Source organism: Rhinolophus sinicus, chromosome 2, assembly GCF_057876585.1.
Source record: "Rhinolophus sinicus isolate RSI-liver-muscle chromosome 2, RSI-T2T, whole genome shotgun sequence".
NCBI classification, from domain to species: Eukaryota; Metazoa; Chordata; class Mammalia; order Chiroptera; family Rhinolophidae; genus Rhinolophus; species Rhinolophus sinicus.
The window spans coordinates 147,312,273-147,327,949 of NC_142502.1; the positions used below are offsets into that span (position 1 = coordinate 147,312,273).

A 15,677-nucleotide genomic window follows, 5' to 3' on the forward strand; every position below is an offset into this window, starting at 1 on the left:
CTTTTGCTATTGCAAATAATGCTACAGAGAATATACATATATCTAGTACATGTTGGCTAAATACCTAGTTAAGGAATTTTCAGATCAAAATTTACCTGCTTTTGTTGTATTGAAATGTACATGAAGAATGTAAAATGAGTATTAATAGTAATAAGAAGAAAACCACCTATGTCCCTACCACGTAGATTAAGAACTGGAACATTATTAGAAGGTACTTATGTATCCCTCCCTAATATTATCTTTTCTACTTCCCCTTAACACTCTTGATTTTTTAGTTTATTATTTTTTTGCTCTGAGTTTTATTATTTCTTTGCTCAGAGTTTTAACTCTTGTATACATATTCCTAAACAGTGTATTTACTTTTATAAAACAAACAAGCAAGCACAAACTTGGAAGGATTAAGGAAAAGAGGGAGTATGGCCACAAGGATCACAGAAGAAATCAAGCTAGAATATACTTTTCACCTTCTCCAAAGGTTATAAAGCCTCATTTGAGGATATCAGTGAGAAAGTTCTCAAATATATGTCTTGGCACATTCAAGACTTATCTCAGTGCTATAATGTTGAGACAACTATAGGACTAGCCAACAGAAATACAGTGTGTGTCTGTGTTTGTGTGTGTTTGGTGTATTTTTCTAATCTTTTCATGACCTACTTTAGTTCTCAGGAGTAGATCAAAGTAGAATTTCTTCCTTGAGATGACATGAATGTCTTTTGTTGATTCAAGCAGTTGGACATGGAGACAAGAATAGAAACTTCATTAGCATATGGTAAAAACAGTCCAGGTACAGATAAGAATCTCGGCCAGGTTCACTCATCATTCTTTCCTCAGAGAAAATATTACACAGACAGCAGGGATTTTAGTCATGATTGGCCCTCAATAATGCATTTCTCTCCTCACACTGATCCTACTGATTGTCCTCCAAGTTTGGTGCACAGCAGTAGGATATCCTTCGTTATCTTCCTGGTAATTCTCTTCCTGCTATGTTGGATATCTTGTTTTCAGTATCCCATACCTTCTTTATTGGTTAGCTTTTTTGGTTTTTATTTTTTTGCTGCAATACAGTGCAGTCGTCCAGTAGCTTCTTGAAAGAAGGTTGATGGGGTAAAGTTTTTGATTCTTTGAATGATCAAAAGTATTTCTCCTGTTTTCATACTTATGTGGTAATTTGAATTGGGTATAGAATTGTAGGTTGGAAATAATTTTGTTTCAGAATTTTAGAAGTATTGCTGTATTATGTTTTTCTATTGTTGCTGTTTAGAATTATGAAGCCATTTTGATTTCTGATGTTTTACATACGCTACTTTTTTTCGCTTGTAGCACTAAATCTTCTTGCTCGTAGTGTTCTGAAATTTAACAATACTTGGTCTGAGAATGAGTCTGTTTTCAACAATTATGATGGGTACTTTAGTACTTTAGTCTGGCAACTTAAGTTTGGGGGATTTTTCTTAAATTGATTGATTTCTTGCTTTCTATTTTATCATGTCTCTCTTTTTAGAAATTGTTTATTATCTAACGTTTCATCTTTTGGACAATTCCTAATTTATTTTTCTTTCTTATGTTTCATTTCTTTGAGTTTTAACTCACCCTCCTTAGAGATGTTGTCAACTTTATTTTGCAATCTTTCTTTTGAGTTTTTCGTTTATGCTGTTACGCTTTTAATATCTAACATCTGTATTTTTGTTCTCTGAATGCTCCTATTTGGGGGATGCTGGTATTTTTTTCCCTTCATTGTGGATCTTTTTAAATCCAAGCTGATGGTACCTGCATTTTAATTAGAGTGTTTACCTAATTATCATAGTGTTTTTCTGTTAGTCTCATCTCTCCTTTTACCCTCTTTTACCTTTTTTTTTTTTTTACCATTTCTGGCATTCTTTATTCTATGTATAGATGAAAATTTACATTTCATTTCATTTTTTTCGACTTTATAATGAACTTTTAGAATATTTGTACTATATGGTCTTCTGGTGATGAATTTTTTCAAGCTTTTGTTTGGGAAAAAATATTTTTCCTTCATTTATGAAGAATATTTTCTCTGATAGAGATTTCTAGGTTAACAAGTTTCTTTCTTTCAAGACTTTATAAATGTTTTCCCATTATCAGTTGGCTTGCAAAGTTTGTGACCTAAAGTCTGGTTTTTCTTATTTTCATCCTTTGTATACAATGTATATTTTTAACTGTGGTTGGTTTTAAAGATTTTTCTTTGGTATTTATTTTTAGCACTTTGATTATTGATGAGCCTTTTGTCTTTTTCTGCAGGCTGGGTTTAATTCAGCTTCTTGGGTCTGTATTTATAATGTTTATCGAATTTGAAAAAGGTTAACAGTTATATATTTTTTCAAAAATTTTTTGTTTCCTTTTCCCCTCACCTGAATTTCTGGGCCTCTAATTAAATGTATATTAGACTATTTGTTAATGTCTCACAGATCACTGAGGTACTATTTTTCTCCTCTTTCTATTTTCCTTCTCTTTTTATCTTTTTCGCCCTCTCCCCTTCTTCCTTCCACCTTTACCAGGTGCAGATCATGTTCCTTTGCCAAATCTATGTAAATCAGATTATAGATTATTAATTTATCTCTGGTTTGGGATTTATCTTTTGGGGGTCGTACTAGTTACCACAAGTTCATTTGATTTCCAGCTTGCAAACTTGGGTTTGTATTGTTTCTTCCCTTTTTTACTCTGTCAGATGTTTTTAAAATTTTTTAAATTGGCATTATTGGAGTTTCACAGGGTAAAATTAGAGATAATGGTTTGTTTAATATAACATCATAACCTAAGAGTTTTAAAGACTTCTTGTTTCCTTTTCTTGTTTTGAAACATTAATTGCATCAAGATTCAGAAATTTTTAACTCTTTCCAGAACTGTTCAGGAATAAGCAAATCTTATGTTAAAAAAGATCCTCTCGAAAGTAGAAAAATAAAAACTGCTCAGTTAATTGTAAAAGTCAATTTAACCATTGTAGTCAAAATTAACATGTAATATATACTATGTGTAGGCCTATCTCACATATCTGAATCCAAAATCCTAAATAAACTTTTAGCCATCTTAATTCTATTTTGGTACAAAGTTATATGTGCTTGGAATATCTAACAAACTAGGAAGAAAATCAACTCTATATTATCTTACAATTCATCACAACCAGGGGATTTCTATCTCAATATTATAAAAGATCAACAGTCATAGATTATATTAGATTATCTCAGTAAGGTAGAAAAGACAGTTAATAAAACTCTACCAAAGTATTAAAAATTTAATGTAGAGTTTCTGTTCATCTAATTGCCAATATTTTCCTTAATAAACATTATGCTTTACAAACATTCATATTTCTTTTAGTTTTGTATTATATAAAATGATTTGGATAAGTACCAGAAGAGGGAACTCAGTTATAATTTGTGGGCAATATAATCACGAATAGGAAACTAAAGAAATCAAGTGCTGGTTAGCAATGAAAAAATATTAGGGTAATCTTAACGTGAGGTCTTCGTGGAATTATATGAGAATAAAACTTTCTGAGATACATAAATGAACACTTAAATAAGTGGATATACCTAGCATGTTGGTACAATATATTGTAAAGAAACCAAGTTAACTTATTTCTTAATATATTCTACCTAAAATCTTAATGGAATTACTTTAAATTTGATGAAATTACTCTGAATAATAAATAAACGGTGTGACTAAAGCAAGCAGTATATGAAGTTCTGAAAGGAAAACCCAAAAGGGTTGATTATTGAAGTGCCTTGTAGCTTTGTGTTTATGCACTCTGGGGTGGGTTCAGCTTCTTAGGTCTATGTTTATAACGTTTTTATCAAGTTTGAAAAAGGTTACCAATTATGTATTTTAGAGAGATGAATTTCAATACTAGCTATTAAACATTTAAAAACTACAATAATATGAGTTTGGTGAAGAATTGTTAAGTGAATAACAGGATAGCTTAAAAAAACACTTATATTAATACATGATATTTAATTTGGGGGCAGAAAGAAAAGAAAAACCTCACTTCTCTCATTCAGGATGGACTTCAAGTGTCCCCTTTTCCCCTACTGCAATGTAGGATAATGCGGAAGAAAAAGGATTGAATATCAAACCATTGGGAGGGCCAAGATTTCTAGGCTTAGAAATAATGAAAAGGGGAAGAATCATAGATTTGCTATACAATAAATAGCAATTTTGCTGCACAACATTTGTACATATGGAAAATTGCCAAAGTGACTCTTACTGGAAGAACGCATTTTCTCTCTTGGTGTTTGAAATAATATCTGATGGAGTTTTCTTATTTATGTGGAGGGAAAAGGTAATTTAAGATGTTATGTGTCGTTATGCAAAGCAGTAGCCCTGCTTTACTTATTCCAGAAAATAGTGTTTACTGCCCAGCCAGTGAAGTTTTTCCACATTAAGGTAATAAACTTAAATAAATGTTATTAAATTTTATTACTCAGATGTTTTATCATTTTGCTTAATCTATCAAGCATTGTCTTTTTTTAAAAAAATCATGGATTAAACTATTTGAATATCTGCTATGTTCTAGTGCTGAGAATACATCTGTGAACTTAATACCATCTCTGCCTTTGTGGAACTGGGATTTTTTTTTTTCATGGAGGAGAGACAAATATATAATGTCAGATGCTAGTAAGTGTTTTAAGAAAGGTAAAGGAGAGTAAGGGATTAATAGTGCATTGAGCCTCTTTGAGTGGCTAGGAGAAAGGCCTTTTACAGCTCACATTTGATAAGAGTCTTGATAGAAGTGAGGGAATGAGTCTTGGGAATTCCTGTGGGGGAGCATCTAAGGCTTTGAGATGGGAACATACTTGATGTTTTCAAGAAAGAACAAGGAGGCTGGGTGGCTAAAGCATATATAGGTAGAGATGATGGTGGGAAATGAAGTTGTAGGCAGCAAAAAGGACTTGATGCATTCTGGAAATAAATTGCCTTGATCTATAGAGTTCATTGAATTTAGTATAATCTTGGATGTTGTAGCTGGTCTTTTTTCTTTTCATGGCAGAGCTTTGGGTTTTTCCCCCCCAGTTTTATAATCTTTTTTGTTGTGTTTTAGTGGATCGTAACAGGAAAGAGAGAACTTGATCATTATAAATACTTGCTGGTTACTTGTGTAACCAAAGTACTAATGAATCTGATTCTTCTGCATTGTGTTGCTTAGGGGAATGCTGTGGATTCCCAGGAAGCTGTGTAGTGTTTTTTACTTGTAAAAGTTTTTTATATTGTTAGGCAGAAATCGATCTAGTTAGACTGCTCCTAAGAGAATTTTCTTGTAATTTTTACTGCCTAAGGCTAACCTCGGACAACAGAAAATAATGCAGGAAGCGTGTTTCATACTGTATCTACTTCTTTCCCCTCTTTTAATTGTTTTTTTTTGGTGGCGGGGAAATAGTGTGTTTCTCCAGGGCCCATCAGCTCCAAGTCATGGCTCTTCAATCTAGTTGTGGAGGGCGCAGCACAGCTCCAAGTACAGTTGCCGTTTTCAATCTTTAGTTGCAGGGGGCACAGCCCACCATCCCATGCGGGAATTGAACCGGCAACCTTGTTGAGAGCTTGCAGTCTAACCCACTGAGACATCCATTTACCACTCTGGAGGCTTAGCGGCCACCCCTCTGGGGGCTCAATGGCAGCTCGTTGTCTTCAGTCTAGTTGTGGAGGGTGCAGCTCACTGGCACATGTGGGAATCAATCCGGCAACCCTGTTCAGAGCTCGCGCTCTAAGAAACTGAGCCATCTGGCCGTCCCCATACTGTATCTGCTTTGCTCAAGAATTATATGTAAGCTTAATGTCCAGTGGAATTAATTGCTATAATCATGTATTCGTGTCAGCAAATAAGTTAACTCATAAAATGTTCACTGGTGTTTTCCCCTCTTTTTAAAGGAGGCCTTATGGGACCTGTCAGGATGATTTCATCTGGACATGAGTTAACAACAGATTATGACGAAAAAGCACTTCATGAGCTTGGTTTTAAGGATATGCAGGTACACATAAATGTGGTTTGAGTTTTAATCATCTATTGACATAGTCAATAGTGGAATCGTCGAAGGTATAGTTCAAAAATAGTTCTTATTGCTTTTGTTATATTAAAATTGTAAATGAAGTTATTTTATACTTAAGAGATGTATTACACCAAAAACTTGATATGTCTAATTATGTGTTGCTTTTTTCTTCTATTGCTCCTGTTTTTAACAGATGGTATTTGTATCTTTGGGTGCACCGAGGAGAGAACGAAAAGGGGAGGGCGTTCAGCTACCAGCATCTTGCCTACCACCCCCTCAGAAGGACAACATTCCAATGCTTTTGCTTTTACAAGAACCTCATTTAACTACTCTTTTTGATTTATTAGAGATGCTTGCATCATTTAAACCACCCTCAGGAAAAGTGGCAGTGGAAGATAGTGAGGTGACTATATCGTTTCATTTTCACAAAGTCTTGTTTTGTTTTTCTCTTGAGTAGAAAATAATTTTCTCAGTAATCTCTTAAGAGCAGTAAAACATAGGAAACCATTTTTTTATTCTTAGCTATTTAAGTACATAATATGATACAGGCATACTGTTTTAAGTATTGTTGTAGAAGGATCAAAATAAGCAGTTTCAGCCTTCATTGTATCCAGTGGGGAAGACAAATAATTGACATGCCTAACAGATAAATAGTTTCAAGTAAACTAACAGATAGTTGCAGATAGAGATAGGTGCTAAGACTGAACATGACATACCATTATTAGGTGTGGTGATAGACAAAGACCCATTTTTATATGATTTGGTCAGGGAGGGTTTCTCTGAGAGAGAGACCATATATAATCTGAGCTCGAAGGATGAAAAGGAGCCAGCTAAATGAAGAAAATGAGGAATGATCTGGATAGAGTAATCTGATTCCTGAAGTCCTTGATATAAGGAGGATTTGAGCAGGTCTAGAAATTGTTAGAGAGTTATTGAGTAGAATATAGAGGGTGGTGGGACAGTGGAATGAGAGGAATCAGATTGGAAAGGTAAGCAGAGGGACAGACATGTTACGATTTTTGTTTTAAAGGTAATATGTTTGTTTGGCAAGAGTATAAAAAGCTGCAAGGAACCTAATGCACTAGTCCAAGGAGGAGTTGACGGTGCCCTGGAAGAGGAGGAGTGAAAATAAAATAGATGGCAGGTCAAGCAACATAACTTGTGGTGGATTGACTTAAGAGTAGGGACAGTCTTGGGTTCAGGAAGAGGGAAAACAGAGATGACGTCCAGGTTTCTGGCTTCAGCAACTGAGTGGATTCTCTTTGAGAAGAGCAATGGATATCTGTGGGACAAGTGTAGATGTCAAGTAAGCAATTGAATATGAGTTTGGAGCTTAGAGAAGAGGTTTGATCTGGAGAAGTTTGTGGGTTATCACTATAAGGATGGTATTTAGAGTCAAGAGTGTGTGAGATCACTTGAAGGAATCATTTTTAGCTGATTTTTTTTATTGCCTTTAAATGGATTTAGCCTAAGATGTTGTTCATTGGTGTGCCTCATACAGTGAATCATCATTTTGTGGTTGAATGGCAAATAATCAATAGTAGTACTTTGATGGCTCTCCTCTGATGGCTACTGTTGTGTCCTTTCTTTCCCAAGAAAGGACTTCTTTCCATGTCTTCTTTCCATGTTGTGACTTCTTTCCATGTCTTCAAAATGTGTTTGGTCATGGATGCAGTGGCAGCCGCTATTGAGTCCCCTGTTCCCCATAGTCTGGTTTCTCTTGTGGTGGCACATTCTTAAATTCCCAAGAAAACCCCCTTTTGTTTGGGCAGAATAATTAAAAATAGATGGCCATGAACCTCCCATTTCATCACCCTTTTAATTTTATGCCAGAGATACTTAATGACCTTTTATATTATGTCAGCACTATGTTAGCAGTTTAAAAGAGATAAAGACAATTACTAGAATTCCCCAGTTTTCCAGAAGGATGCTAATGTACTATGCAGTGTGTTATGGGAACATTAGGGAGGGAAAAAAAGGGGGGAATTATTTTGTAAAGGGGTAGTTTTTTAAATTGAATCCAGCTGCAGATGAGAGTGAAGAGAAACATTACAGATTCACAGAAAACTGAATGGCATATTTGAAAAATATGGGAGTGTGAGTATAGTGTAATTCAAATACAATGGCAGAAAGGGAGGTTGTAACCAGTACGACAAAGGATGGTATGAGATTTTTATTCGTTGTGAAATGGATTGCCATTATCATGGAAGGTTTCATAGCAACAAAATGAGATCGATTTCTGGACTTTTAGAGACAAAGTTTAGGTGTTAGTGTGGAGGATGTATTAGAGAAAACAAAGACCAGAGGTAAGAGGACCAGATAATAGGCCATTGTAATAGTCCACATCAGGCCTAAATCAGAAGGGAAAGCATTTATTTTTTTTTTAGCAGATACTATATTGAACTTTGTGGCGAGTATGTAATTGTTGACGTGGGATTTCTTTGTTGTACAAGACTGGTTTGGCTTTGAAAAGGGTTACAAAATGAATAAAAATAAAGGATCTTCACTGTGTATAACCCATATTCTAGGGCCTTTCTTTCATAACATAGAAAATAGTCATGTATAGTTGGGACATTTTTTTTCCCCCCTTCAAATCGTTTTTTGCACTGAGTTCATTCTTTTTTTTTTAATGGGTTATTTACAAAAGAAGGATTTCTATTTTACTGAAGAACTTTCACTGTCATTTCCCCAACTAAAGCAAAAGTGGTACTTGGGTTGCTTTTTTTTCTTCATTAGGGTTGTTTAAAGCAGTTTACCTTGAAACTCCATCTCTAAGATTCCATTGCCATCAAAGCATACTGGCTCTATACCATTATAACAGAATTATTAGGTTGGTGCAAAAGTAATTGCGGTTTTTGCAATTATCTTTTAACCTTTTAAACTGCAGTTACTTTTGCACCAACCTAATAAATTACTTTTATAGATGTATAGAAGATTCCTTTGGCATCCTTTACTCTATATTATACCAAAAAAAATTATGACAGCATCAATAGTAGAATTATAATGTACAAATTCATACTCTGGAAAAATTCCAAAACTGCTAATTAGCTTTTGCTGTTTATTTATCTTTTGGGATTGGGCTTTAATTAAAAAAAGAAAGAAACTTGCCCATTTCTTACATATTTTCTGAAACCTTCTTTAGCTTACCTATTATCTCAGCACCTTACAAATTCAAATTTAACAAAAGATAACGGAAAAAAGTAGATTCTTTGTAAATAATTTGCTTTTCTCTTAATTTCTGCTTTTCTGAGACTAGAAAGTAAGATAATGGATTAGCAAAATAAGAGGAACAGGTTTACTCTTTTCCCAAATGTAAGGTTAAGAATTTAATTCATCAAATCTTTGTAGTTATTAGAATAATTGATCTGCAAAGAGGAAGTAGATGCTACTTTGAAATTTACTTGAATGTCTTTATAAAACAGACGTTTTCACTTTTATTATATTTGAAAAGTTTCCTAAGGACAGGGACCAGAATTACAGGTCACACTTTTTTATCCAGGAAAGTGTTCAATAACAAGTTGAAAAATCACAACTTTGATATAACTCTGAATTTATTGAATAAATGTATTTACCAGAAATGGTTTATTTCTCAATGTAAGAAATGGTTTACTTCTCACTTTTAAAGTAAGACTATAGGATACTATTATATTTGATTAGTGATTTTATGCAAAAAAGTTGAACTTAAAAGTTTAGATTTTTTTTATTTTATTACTGATTCGTCTCGATAAGCAGTTATTCTTGTTTGTGTAGAGCTTAAAATGTGAAGAACTTCATCTTCATGCAGAAAACCTCTCTAGGCGTGTATGGGAGCTACTGATGCTTCTTCCTACATGTCCTAACATGTTGATGGCATTCCAGAATATCTCAGATGAACAGGTAAGCCGATGGAATCTTTTTACTCTCCTGGAGGATGGTACCAGTTCGCATTCCTACTGGCAGTGTGAGATTGCTTACTGACCAATATCCTTATTAAAATTTTGCCCATTTAAAAGGTGAAAAGTGACAGTTCGTTTTAATGTTTAATTATTAGTGAGGTTAAATAATATAACACAAAGATGTTTACTAAAATGATCTTTAGAAAATATGAATTTGCCTTTATATTAGTGTTTTTTGCCTGTTACTCTGTTCTGAATATTGCTTTGTTTTCAACAACAAAAATGTTTAGAGGAAATACACTACAGTTTAATGATATGCATCAGTGCTTGTTTTGGAGCTCATGCAAGTCAACTGATAGAATTAGAGAAAAAAATGAAGCAAATAAATTTAATATGTATTTGTTAAGTTCTCATAGGGGCATGATCTTACGTGTATGTTAGATATCTTTGTAAAGACATGTTTAAATTGGTGATTATTTTTTAAAAGCTGTATAATAAGGGGTTACTTTCTGGAGATACGAATAGACACCTATAGGATGAATGGAAAAACAATGTCCTAATTATGCTAATGGTTATCTATGATTTGAGACTTTGTGATATGATTTCAGAAGATCTCATACCTCAAATGATTTATAATTGAAGGAAGTGGGCCTGGAAAATGGTGGTTCATGACTCAAGAGTAGCTCTAATAATACTGTTGTCAAAGATGCACACTAAATGTGAATAACAGTTTCATAAGTTGAGAGTAGAAAAAAACTATTTTTAAATTTATGTATTTGTATATTATGACTTAAATGGATTGGTATAACTTAAGAAGTGTTAAACATAGACTGTACCACACATATAAACTTTTCTACTTCTATTAGTCTTTTCTACTTCTATATCCTTGAAGGTTCACACATTCAACTAGGCTGCAATGTTTTTTTTTTTAATTGGGAAGATTGTAAATTGCCTCAACGATTGTGAAGGCTAACAAGATATAATTTTTTTCTGTACTTCTGTTTGGGTATTTATTTTAACAAAATTTAGTGAATAATTGGTGTTTTAAGCATACCATTAGTACCAGTTATATAGGCAAGGGAATCATGTTTGAATACATTTCAATGTATATGTAATATATGAGTTTTTAATCTAGTGTCAATTTCTTTAAATTTTTTTGGAGGGGTGTTCCCTTAGTAATTTGGTGTGAGAAAGTTATGTTTTTCTTTTATTAATTTAAGAGTACTTATTTGGTGTGAGAAAGTTATGTTTTTCTTTTATTAATTTAAGAGTAATGATGGACTTAATTGGAAAGAACTTCTCAAAATTAAAAGTGCTCACAAGCTATTATATGCCTTGGAAATTATTGAAGCACTGGGAAAACCTAACAGAAGAATAAGGAGAGAATCGACGGTAATTGCATTTCCATTGTTAACATTACATGTTTGTATTCTCTCTGGACCAAAATCCCAGAGTGTGTTGTCTTTTAGTCTAGAATAATTTTTTTCCTGCCATGTTCCCTAATTATTATTATTTTTTGCTTTTCCACAGGGAAGTTACAGTGATCTTTATCCAGATTCAGATGATTCAAGTGAGGATCAAGTGGAAAATAGTAAAAATTCCTGGAGTTGCAAGGTTTGATCATCATGTGTTTTGCAGTATATTGATAAAAATAATTTATCTCTAATTTTCCAATAGTAGGTACCATAATTATTAGTTGGTTTTAAGCTAATTTACTATTAAAATAAAGCGTAATTTAAAAATTATGTATTACTCTAAATCACAGTTATAAGCTGAGATTATTTAATGCTTTGGTCCTACCATTTTTCCTTCATTGGAATACTGTGTTAGGGCATCCCAGGGTCTGGGATTAAATGATTAATGGAATAGAAAGATATATTACAGATTTTTGCAAGAATCTTTTTAAAACAATTCTTGAACGGCGGCTGTATGTTATTACTTTGCATAGAAGTTATTTTGGTTACTTAATGAAGAGAAATATACTAAAGGAAAGATATATTTTACTTACGCGCGTGCGCGCGCATGCGCGCACACACACACACACACACACACTCTCTAAATCAAAAAGCAGATCTTCATTATAACATATAGCTGCTTTTCTCTTACCATTACTTTCACAATTTATTACAGTTTGTTGCTGCTGGAGGGCTTCAACAGTTATTAGAAATTTTTAATTCTGGAATTCTGGAGCCTAAAGAGCAGGAATCCTGGACTGTGGTAAGTGAGAATTCACTGTTTCAACGAGTTAGAATAGTTATTCCATTTTAAGCACTTCTGTTTCCCATTAGTAAGTATAACTTTTGCTATTATACATAACTATATCAAAGGAGAGTATGGATTACAATAGAAGTAAATTATTTTAAATATAAAGAGTCATAAAGTAGTTACACAATCAGAGTTCTCTATGTCAACTCTGTTAAAAATTTTAATTGGCAAAATTATTGACTGAACAATGGCTAATTCATACGCATTTTTCTTTTTGGTTGATAAATTTATTAATATTTACATAGTCAAACTTTGGGTACCTTAAAAAAAACTTGATTTATGTCTCTAATTTTCTTAACATCCTTTTTCATTTTTTCGTTTTATTTTGACCATTATTTCCTGTATAGCAATACTACTCAAAAATGTGTTTCCAGACTTATTTTTGACTGGTCTGCAATGAAATAGGTACAGAAATTGAGTGTAAGACTTAGAAAATTTTATAGCAATTGGATATTGCTGCAGTATTTTTTATATTTTTCAAAATCATTGGTCTTCAACAAAATGAAAAATTTAAAAATGGTGCTTTACTACTATTAACTTGAAAAAGCACTGTTCTCGTATGTTAAGAAAATAAAACTGCTTGTAGAATATTAAAAAATTCATAATGCTACAAAGCATAATCCAGGGTTGAACTAAATGGAAAGGATGCTCCTTTTCTTGACCTCAAACAAAGCAGTATAGCATTATCAAACATTCCACTCAAATACTTACTTCTTAGTTCTTGGTGTTTAAAATTACCTTGGTACCTAGGAGTCAGCTATTCTTGATTTGATAGCAAATGCTGCTACCCCCAAAAGGTTAATGAAAAAATACATTTTGAAAACATCTTGCCACTGGTTTCAATACTTGGAAATGAAAAAATATATACATTTTTATTTTACTACAGAGATTTCCTTTTTAGATACCTCTGCTACAATAATTAATTATTGTAGTTCTGTGTCTTATAATTCAAATGTCTGTTTATGTTTTATTGTTATGTCTTTGTTATCCCATTAATTTCTCAGAATTATATAGTGACTTTTAGTTCTTTGGCCAAATGGGAGAATTTTACTAAAATCTTTAATGAGTATTTATGTGTTATTTATAGGAATTTTATTTGTAAACTGCTCTAAGTTTAGTTTTGAATAAAAATTACAGGGAATCATATGCTAAAGATTTTCTCTGTTTCCTTTGAAGTTTTGGATACTTTTATGAACTATTACTAATATAAATTTATTACCATATCTTATGCATTATAGCCTGGCAATGCCTGAAATGCCAAGCATGCCTGAGACACAGATTGCTTTTGAGTCAACTGAAGTATACCCTATTTATAATGTATCTGTCTTAGTATATTATAGAATACTTATAAATTCAGAGTCATTCTTGTTTCTTAACAAATTTTATTTTTTCCTTTTAAAATGAACTTAGTTGAAGTATACTTTTAAGTTAAAAATTTTGACCTGTAATTCACATACAGTAAAACTCACTTTTTAAATGTACAAATCAATGATTTTTTTAGTATGTTCACAAAGTTTGCATTACTACCCAGAACAGTTTCATCACCCCAGAAGGAAACCCCATACTCATTAGCAATCACTCCTCATTTCCCTGCAAATGCTTGAGCCCTAGGCCACCACTACTAATCTAATCTACTTCGATCTCTATGGGTTTGCTTGTTGTGGACATTTTATAATTTTGTATAAGTGGAACCTCTCTCTCTCTCTCTCTCTCTCTCACACACACACACACACACACACCCCTCACGTGTACTCGGTCTGACAATTAACTTCACGAACTTGCCACTGTGCGCTTACACTGACAGCACTGTACACAGAGCTCGGTAAGGTTTCATAACCTTGGTATATCAGTGTCTCACAGCTGTGTTTATGTTGATGTGTGCCGGTGTCTTACTGAGTAGCGTTCATTATTGTTGTTGCATTTTTTGTGTGCCATCGCGAGAATGTCTGAGCTTGACTTAGAGCACGAACAAACATTAAATTTCTTGTTAAACTTGGCAAGAGTAGAAGTGAAATCAGGGACATGTTAGTCCAAGTTTAGGGAGTTAATACTATGAAGAAAACGGCAGTGTACAAATGGATGAAACATTTTTCTGAGGGGAATGAACGCGTCACTGAAGAAGAGAGGTCAGGGCGGCCAGTAACAAGCAGGACTGATGAAAACAGTGCGAAAATTCGTCAGCTGACTGTGAGAAGCATAACAGACCAAATAAACATTGACACAGAAACAGGAAAATCTTAACTGAAAATCTTGGCATGAGAAAGGTGTGTGCAAAAATGGTCCTGAAGGAGCTCACCGATGAACAAAAGCAAAGGAGAGTCAAAAGTTTGCCTAGACCTTCTGGAGACGCAAGATAATGTTTTGGGCCCTGTTATCACTGGTGATGAAACATGGGTGTACCAATACGACCCTGAAACAAGCGTCAAAGTGCACTGTGGAAGTCAGCCAATTTTCTACAACCAGAAAAGTTCCGTCAGTCAAAACAATGTTGCTAACCTTTTTTGATATCAGAGGGGTTATTCATTATGAATTAGTACCAATTGGACAAACAGTTAACCAAGTTTACTATTTGGACGTGCTGAAAAGGCTGCGTGAAAAATTTAGACGATCTGAACTTTTTGCCAACAATTCATGGCTCTTGCATCACGGCAATGCACCAGCTCACAAGGCACTGTCTGTGAGGGAGTTTTGAGCCAGTAAACAAATAACTGTATTGGAACACCCTCCCTACTCACCTGATCTGGCCCCCAATGACTTCTTTCTTTACCTGAAGATAAAGGAAATATTGAAAGGAAGACATTTTGATGACATTCAGGACATCAAGGGTAATATGATGACAGCTCTGATGGCCATTCCAGAAAAAGAGTCCCAAAATTGCTTTGAAGGGTGGACTAGGTGCTGGCATCAGTGTATAGCTTCCCAGGGGGAGTACTTCGAAGGTGATCGTATTGATACTCAGCAATGAGGTGTGTAGCACTTTTTCTAGGATGAGTTTGCGAACTTAATTGTCAGACAGCATGTGTGTTTGTGTGTGTGTATGACATGTATTTATTCATCCTGGAAAGTAGTATATTATCCATTGATATGAAGATTGATGACTGTTTTAAGGATTTTACAGTTTTAGCTCTTACATTTAGTTCTTTGATCCATTTTAAGTTAACTTTTGTTATGTCAAGTCAAGGTGTACTTTTCATGCAGTAAATTATGTACTCATTTAGAAAGTATAGTTTACGTTTTGAAAAATGTGTATACTTGTATAATCCTCCAGCAAAGTCAAAAGTTCTGTCCTGTCCTTTTACAAGCAGTTTCTTCCCCTCTCCCAACTGACCAGCCATGGAACTACTGATATGCTTTGCTTTGCTATAGATTAGATTTGCATTTTATATGATTTCATGTAAATATAATAATAATGGTATATACTCGTTTGTATCTGGCTTCTTTCACTCAACATGTATTTTGAAATTGATAAATGTTACATGGATTAGTTTTTTTTTTTTTGCTGAGTAGATATCTGTTGTATAGGTATAGTACACCTTATTTA

At 33.7% G+C, this 15,677-nt stretch overlaps 1 protein-coding gene across 2 annotated transcripts in view; it reads left to right on the top strand.

Annotated features, from left to right (window-relative positions):
• Window positions 1-15,677, top strand: part of USP34 (ubiquitin specific peptidase 34) — a 205,895-nt gene that overhangs the window by 104,670 nt on the left and 85,548 nt on the right. For both annotated transcript variants that reach the window (XM_019717509.3, XM_019717506.3), the window contains 6 exons: window positions 5,878-5,978; window positions 6,190-6,399; window positions 9,747-9,872; window positions 11,141-11,263; window positions 11,402-11,485; window positions 12,002-12,088. In XM_019717509.3, coding sequence (XP_019573068.3) covers window positions 5,878-5,978; window positions 6,190-6,399; window positions 9,747-9,872; window positions 11,141-11,263; window positions 11,402-11,485; window positions 12,002-12,088 — 731 coding nt within the window. The remainder of the gene's footprint in view (window positions 1-5,877; window positions 5,979-6,189; window positions 6,400-9,746; window positions 9,873-11,140; window positions 11,264-11,401; window positions 11,486-12,001; window positions 12,089-15,677) is intronic.